The sequence below is a fragment of the Coregonus clupeaformis genome, chromosome 8 (assembly GCF_020615455.1).
Source record: "Coregonus clupeaformis isolate EN_2021a chromosome 8, ASM2061545v1, whole genome shotgun sequence".
In the NCBI taxonomy this organism is placed as follows: domain Eukaryota; kingdom Metazoa; phylum Chordata; class Actinopteri; order Salmoniformes; family Salmonidae; genus Coregonus; species Coregonus clupeaformis.
Window position 1 is genome coordinate 61,234,359 of NC_059199.1, and position 8,167 is coordinate 61,242,525.

The 8,167-nt window shown below is 42.1% G+C and overlaps 1 protein-coding gene across 2 annotated transcripts; it reads left to right on the forward strand.

Annotated features, from left to right (window-relative positions):
* Nucleotides 1-2,841: 2,841 nt before the first annotated feature.
* Nucleotides 2,842-7,857, forward strand: si:ch211-199g17.9 (uncharacterized protein LOC108180085 homolog). Of its 2 annotated transcripts, none has more exons than XM_041885056.2 (10): nt 2,842-3,002; nt 3,230-3,277; nt 3,400-3,465; nt 3,727-3,801; nt 4,240-4,287; nt 5,019-5,073; nt 5,661-5,750; nt 7,023-7,086; nt 7,209-7,275; nt 7,475-7,857. In XM_041885056.2, exons 1-10 carry the CDS (start codon nt 2,987-2,989, stop codon nt 7,570-7,572), a joined length of 627 nt encoding a protein of 208 aa, XP_041740990.1. In that variant the 5' UTR covers nt 2,842-2,986; the 3' UTR covers nt 7,573-7,857. The 2 variants fall into 2 exon arrangements, with proteins under 2 accessions (XP_041740990.1, XP_041740991.1); XM_041885057.2 differs by having other exon boundaries at nt 7,480-7,857.
* Nucleotides 7,858-8,167: the final 310 nt, after the last annotated feature.

An 8,167-nucleotide genomic window follows, 5' to 3' on the forward strand; every position in this document is an offset into this window, starting at 1 on the left:
GAGAGAGTACATTTTCTATGGCAGGCGAAATCGCGCATCATTAGCTCATTGTTATGGTGGTATTCAAATAAATGTCACTAGAAAACAGCTTAAACAAATGCAAATGCTGCTACTTTGCTGTTATTCTGACTGCACTGTTTGACGTGACAGTAAATTAGCCGTAGTTGGCTAGCTAGCAGCAAGGGATAAGAACGTTTCCAGCCAGTATGGCAATGAAACATTTAGAACGAACGACTGGGTCGTGTCCATAGATACAGAACAAAAAGACTTAACGACTGGGTCGTGTCTCTCTCTGGCAACCGAACCGATAGAACGAACGACCAGCCGGCTTGGGTAGCAACCTTACATTTGTGTCAGAACTATATCTCGTGGAAGGATGAAACAGTATGAATAAATTCATCATAAATAATGTATTTTATTAAAATATGTAAATAATTATTTGAATATGTTGGTAACCCATTGTATGAAAGTGATAATGCCCTCAAAGCCGGTGTTTGGAGGATATATTGGCACGGTTTGCCGGCCTGAGACTAACAACACCCGTGCCAATATATCCTCCAAACACTGGCTTCTCTGGCATTATTGTTATGGGTGTAAAATGGCACGTTGATACCATCTGTTGGTAAATGTTAATTACTGCAACACCAGTGAATTATCACTTAATTATAAACTGGGTGGTTTGAGCCCTGCATGCTGATTGGCTGACAGAAGTGGTATATCAGACCGCATACCACAGGTATGACAAAACATTTATTTTTACTGCTCTAAATACGTTGGTAACCAGTTTATAATAGCAATAAGGCACCTCGGAGGTTTGTGGTATATGGCCAATATACCACGGCTAAGGGCTGTATCCAGGCACTCTGCGTTGAGTCGTGCGTAAGAACAGCCCTTAGCTAACGTATATTTGCCATATACCACACCTCCTCGTGCCTTATTGCTTAATTATACACTGGATTGGATTCTGTTGGTTTTAGTGCTGATTATGGGTTGTTGTAAACACGGGTACCTCCCTTGTCAACATGTAATTAGATTTCATGACTTCATACAACTGTCAACGATTCAACTCACCGGTTCAACTCTGTTACTGATAAATGTATCTTAAGGTTTATTTTACACAATTAAGAGGGCTCAATTAGGGGTTCAACATTGACCTTTCCAGAAATATCCAGAAGGAGTCGCTTTATCAGTTTGTGACCAGTGGAGGGAAGCAGAGCTGAATAAGTTGTTTAAATTGAGGTTCAGAGGCACAGCGGAGGACTTGTTACACAGTTTTAATAATAATAATAATAATAATATGCCATTTAGCAGACGCTTTTATCCAAAGCGACTTACAGTCATGTGTGCATACATTTTTACGTATGTTTTCACACTTGGCACACCTCAGGAAGTTGGGTTTAGTAGAGAGATCCTATTAAATTAGTATTCTAATTCCTAATTCAATGGGGTTTAGTTCATCAACGTGACTCTGGCCAGTGTTAGGCTATCCTTTGACTTTGGTTCATACTAGTGGCTCACCAAAATTAAGTTGTGTTGTATACTTTAAATAATAATAATAATTTGACAAATGGAACCAAATCTGCTCAAGTTGAGCCATTTTCAATGGTTTCATTGTTCATAAAAATAAAAAATTTAATTTTAATGTGCAGCACTTATGACACGTTACTCAGAAAGTAGCATTGAACTGTGGCCCAGTGTCAATTTGTGGGCAGGATCAATCTTGAGGCATTACTTTTTCAGCGGGTCCAGAGAAAGACTGTATTATGGTTCATTGTGGCAGAGCTGGAGTAAAGTAGTGTTTGTTATTCTTTTTCTATTTGTTTCCCCATTGAGATTCAGGCACCATTACCAAATATATTTCAAACTAACCTAAAATAGTTAATCTGTGTCGTTTTCAATTGGCGCAAATGAAGCATAGTGGGCAGAACAAGCAAGGAGGTTGGCAGAGACAAGCACGAGCTAGCGAGATTCTGTTGGCGCGTTCTAGTGTTTATTTGCATATGTTAGGGGACACCTCTCTCAAGTGTGTGTGTACAATAACTCAATTCGCCATTGCACTCCTTGTAAACAACGCCATTTTTAAAATAAACTTTGGCAAAGGGTCACGTATACAAAACTTATTGCATTGTTCGTAACAGATTTGAGTTTTGGGAACATAAAACTGTATTGAGATCGGCCTTTTCTGATAAAATCAGCAGAATGTCGGACGAGTTCCATCCCGCTCCATACGCTCCCACTGCCGGCCACTTGGCTTCCTCTCCTCACCATATTTGGTGGGGAGTGGAAATTCCAACCGGATGCTTCAGATTTATACGTCCAGTGGAACATCTGGCTCCTTGTTCCATCTGTGCCGTTACTGCTGCTTACCGTTGTGTTGCTGCTGTATTTGAATACCTTATGGCCTTCAAAGGCAGTGACTTTTTCCCACATTTTGTTGTGTTACAGCCTGAATTAAAAATGTATTAAATTGAGATTTCACTGATCTATACGCTTGCACCGCCAGGGTTGTGGGTTCGTTTCCCACGGGGGGCCAGTATGAAAATGTATGTACTCACTAACTGTAAGTCGCTCTGGTTAAGAGCGTCTGCTAAAAATGTAAATGTCTTTTATAAAAATGAATTATGTTTAATAAAAGCTGAAATGTCTTGAATCAATAAATATTCAACCCTTTTCAGAAAGTGAAAGCAGGTCTGGATATATTTCTTATGGGCAAAAATTAGCAAAATAATGACAAGCTTTCTGCTAGTACACAAAGAGAAAATCGTCGTTGTGCTGGCCAGTCTGTCACCTGTTGTGGAACCGAGCGAGGTTGTCCCTGCCTGTCCCTGCCCCGCGCGGCGAGTCAAAGGTTGACTGGCGCCAATTTATAACGGCCCTGACGGAAAGGACGCAGCGAGTTATCCATATTTAATGTTATGATAATTTGTTTCAGGATAATAAGTTCGTTTTCTCTCTCTTTTTGGAAGGAGAAACCAGAGTATTCAAAATGAGCGTGTCTGTAGGTTAGTGATAATTAACTAGCTAGTGATATATATATATTTTTAGAAGTGCTGTCCAAGTGCTGTCCAACTCCAACTGGATGACAAAGTTAGCTAGCTAGCTAACTACTGTAGATAGATAGATAGCTACAGTATTTCTGTACATTCAATAGCTACCTAGCCGTTTCAATCCCAGCTAACGTTAGCTATGACAGGTTCTTACTCAATAGCACTTTTTTGTTTCTTTACAGGTTCATCTTTTAATGTTGAGGATGTCCTTAGACCTTCTATGAAAGAGGGTAATGTTAGGCAAACATACAAATAGTTTGACTTAGCTAGATAAGTTATATTCCATATCAAATTTTTACTAATATTGCCTTGAGAATAATGTCCTGAGAGGCCAAGATGATATATATTTCAGGTGGGCATGAAGATGTGGAACCCAAAGTTGAGCAGCTGATGAATAAACTAAAAAAGCTGCAACAAGGTAAGGTTAGCTATTATTAACCCCTTCCACACTACAAATTCCTCATACATGCCTAATGGAAGAGAGAGGTTGATTAGGTTTGAAAATATACATGATAAATGAAGAACTCATGCTAATAACAGAAATTTGATTCAGTATTTTTTGTCAGCATTTATCTTGCGGAAGACAGCATCCTTCAAGCCATAATGGTTTTGTGTCAGTAAAAGTGTGGCTATGCATGCTGTGTGGTGTGGATTTATGTGTTTGTGTGTTCTCTCTCAGGTAAGAGAGCTACAGAGGAGGAGGTGAAAGAGGCCCACTCACTCAGAGACTCTCTGCAGGAAGAACTCGATGCCCGTAAGAAACCCTGAAGAAATCTCATGGCTTTGTTCTCATACTTAGTAATATTAGATACACCCTTGGTTCTTCTTCCTTTCCGACTGGACACAGACATCAATTCAACATCTATTCCACATTGGTTCAACTTAATTTTATTGAAATGATGTGGAAACAATGTTGAATCAACCAGTGTGTGCCCAGTGGGTAGCTTCCTTTGGGTAATCACTGATCCAATGTGACTAGACTGGGGAAAAAACGATCTCTACTGCTTTCAGACATCCAACCATCACAGATCAGAGATAAGCCTACTTCTCCGAAGACAGGATTTTTGTTTAAAGTATTGGAACAGTTTAAACAGTTTAGAAAAAGATGAAGTGATGGTTAGTGGTCTTGGTTTTCTAGTAGTCCTGAAGTTTACAAAATTAATGACACCAGTATCACTTGTTTTCCCCCCAGTACAGACGGAAGCTTACCAACTGGAGGGAGTCCACAAAGAGAAAGAGGGTAGAGTGACAACACACAGATCACTCACTTTCACGTTAAGGCCATACACATTTTATTCAATGTTTAACAGATGCCCCTCCTCACATTTCTCCAAAATAAAAATCGGAAAAGTTTCAAGGTTATAGCAAAAATAAAGTCCTCAAGCTTCCAGTAAAGAGATACACACTTTCCTCGTTTGGAAGGCCTTAGCACAGCTTACCAAGAGGCTAATATCTCTAGAAAAGGTTGCTAGGTGTTATATTAAGTTGTTATAGTACAGTTACATTTACATTTACGTTACAAACAAGTTTATTTTTATTGTTTTTTTTCTCGCTCTGTTAAACTGTAAGATACATTTGTATTTATGTCATGAGAAAAGTAGCCATTGGGTAATATAACTAGTAGCCAGTGTGTAATATAACTAACCCATGATTGGGTTAGAATAGAGTAAGCCTTTAGTGTAGACGTTTGTTTTATTTGACTTTCAGGGTTAGTTATATTACACACTGACTTATCTCAATGGTATGCTGATGTTAGAGCTGAGGATTGTGGTCAGTCTCAAAGACCTGATACCATTTATCAGTCATTCTTAATTTTCTAGTTACAGAATATTACAACACATGAATGAACCTACTACCAAAATTAGTAGACCTTATCCACCTTCTATGCCTGAAATCCATAGTGCTCTCAAAGGTAACACGTTTACAGATGCTTTTGTCAATTTAAAACTGATGATGCTGTTTCTATCCCAGAGTTGTGCAGGGTGCTGCAGTTCCAGTGTGAAGAGATGGAACAGGACTCTACCAGGTGAGCCGTTACACCTGCCTGGTATTAGGTGCACCTTCACCTCTCTCCAGTCTCCACCCACCTTGTTGTGGTCAGGCAGCCAGCTTCCGGACCAGTTCCCTTCTTCAGATCAAACACTAGATGGCAGCATATCTTCATGTTTATGCAGCCCTAGAGCAGACATGATCTCTATTCAGGGTCAGTTTCAGATGAAAACATATACAAACAGAAAGACTTGAAAACAGAACAATGGATTTATTGGCATCATTACCAAACCTGTGACAAGAGGAGTTATTCAGCACCATCTGTTGTTTGGTTCAACTCTACAGACCTGTAGGTGGAAACTTTGACTCTAAAAATCCTGACAAAACAGGATGAAGACACACCATATGTCAGAAAGCTGCTGCTGGTAAATAAATCAACTCTGATGTGATCCCACTGTGAGTTATTTGAACGCTCTGACAATTCTGTAGGACCTGATGAAGACGCGTCGGTCTGTGCATCTCAATATATCACAGTGGCAGGAAGCATATCACAGTGGCCGACATTCCTCATTTCCTGTCCAGCACCTGAACAAGTTAAGTGTGTGTATGTGTCCTTGTTCACAGGCAGCAGCAGCTGAACAGGAAGAGTGAGGACCTGATAGAACAGTACAGATGTCAGATCCAGGAGACCAAGCTCAAACACAGGAAACACCGGTAACTGTAGCGATGGAGGGGGAACAGTCAGAATGGGGGCTTGAACCAACAGCAATTAGAGAGATCACGAGGAGGGGGAACAGTCATAATGGGGGCTTGAACCAACAGCCATTAGAGAGATCAGGTGGAGGGCGAACAGTCAGAATGGGGGCTTGAACCAACAGCCATTAGAGAGATCAGGTGGAGGGCGAACAGTCAGAATGGGGGCTTGAACCAACAGCAATTAGAGAGATCAGGTGGAGGGCGAACAGTCAGAATGGGGGCTTGAACCAACAGCCATTAGAGAGATCAGGTGGAGGGGGAACAGTCAGAATGGGGGCTTGAACCAACAGCCATTAGAGAGATCAGGTGGAGGGGGAACAGTCATAATGGGGGCTTGAACCAACAGCCATTGGAGAGATCAGGTGGAGGGCGAACAGTCAGAATGGGGGCTTGAACCAACAGCCATTAGAGAGATCAGGTGGAGGGGGAACAGTCAGAATGGGGGCTTGAACCAACAGTCATTAGAGAGATCAGGTGGAGGGGGAACAGTCAGAATGGGGGCTTGAACCAACAGCCATTAGAGAGATCAGGTGGAGGGGGAACAGTCAGAATGGGGGCTTGAACCAACAGCCATTAGAGAGATCAGGTGGAGGGGGAACAGTCAGAATGGGGGCTTGAACCAACAGCCATTAGAGAGATCAGGTGGAGGGCGAACAGTCAGAATGGGGGCTTGAACCAACAGCCATTAGAGAGATCAGGTGGAGGGGGAACAGTCAGAATGGGGGCTTGAACCAACAGTCATTAGAGAGATCAGGTGGAGGGGGAACAGTCAGAATGGGGGCTTGAACCAACAGCCATTAGAGAGATCAGGTGGAGGGGGAACAGTCAGAATGGGGGCTTGAACCAACAGCCATTAGAGAGATCAGGTGGAGGGGGAACAGTCAGAATGGGGGCTTGAACCAACAGCCATTAGAGAGATCAGGTGGAGGGCGAACAGTCAGAATGGGGGCTTGAACCAACAGCCATTAGAGAGATCAGGTGGAGGGCGAACAGTCAGAATGGGGGCTTGAACCAACAGCCATTAGAGAGATCAGGTGGAGGGCGAACAGTCAGAATGGGGGCTTGAACCAACAGCCATTAGAGAGATCAGGTGGAGGGCGAACAGTCAGAATGGGGGCTTGAACCAACAGCCATTAGAGAGATCAGGTGGAGGGGGAACAGTCAGAATGGGGGCTTGAACCAACAGCCATTAGAGAGATCAGGCTATGTATTGTGTGTTTCTTTTGACAGGATGAAGTTTGAAAACCAGCTCCAGCAGCTGATAGAGCAGCATAAGAACCTGCACTCTGTCTTTGTGAGTTTGTCTGCTTGTACCTGTGAGAAATCTGAAAGACTTCAGAGAGCTTCTTCCATGTTTCTTTCACATATCCAGTCTTTCCAGATCTGTGAATACTAAGTGTCGTGTCTTCCATCCAGAGCCCAGACAGACTGCCTGCTGAAATAGAGAGTGTTGAAAACACCAAGTCTCAGCTGCTGAAGGCTGGTAAGAAACCCTGATGACTGTAGACTTTAGCATGATGATAGACTTTAACATGGGCTTTTAGCACCATCAGGTGTGCAACTGTGATGTATCTGTGTTTGGTGTGTGCGTGCGTGTGTGTGTGTGTGTGTTTGGTGTGTGTGTGTGTGTGTGTGTGTGTGTGCGCGTGTGCGTGTGTGTGTGTGTGTGTGTGTGCATATAGAACAGCTGAAGTTGTCTCAGCTCTGCCATCTAGAGGAGGAGCTAGATGAGGCCAGGAGACAGACTCCGACTGACCCAGCAGACAAACGCACAGACTGAACCCTGGAACTGCACACTGTAATAACGACCGCTGGGTACAATTACAGATAGTTCCTTGGCTCATAGTTAGAGAGGGTTCAGTGTGTAGAAGCAAAGTTGTGAACGTTTTGTGATTGTTCTTCTGCCCTTAATATTGTGTATTGAGTTCATATGTTTGATGTTGTGTATTGTGTTCATCTGTTTGATGTTGTGTATTTAGTCAATATATTTGATGTTGTGTATTGTGTCCGTCTGTTTGATGTTGTGTATTGTGTTCCTCTGTTTGATGTTGTGTATTGTGTTCCTCCGTTTGGTGTTGTGTATTGTGTTCCTCTGTTTGATGTTGTGTATTGTGTTCCTCTGTTTACTATTGTGTATTGTGTTCCTCTGTTTGATGTTGTGTATTGTGTTCCTCTGTTTGATATTGTGTATTGTGTTCCTCTGTTTGATGTTGTGTATTGTGTTCCTCTGTTTGATGTTGTGGTTCTGGATAATTTGTACATCATTCTTTATTGATTATTTATTGATTATTTATTTGCTGCTGAGCAGTTTGCTTTTAAACAGATTAAATACAGTTGTCTAGGCTAGTTGAGGTTTAAGTGTTTGTGGATTGAGA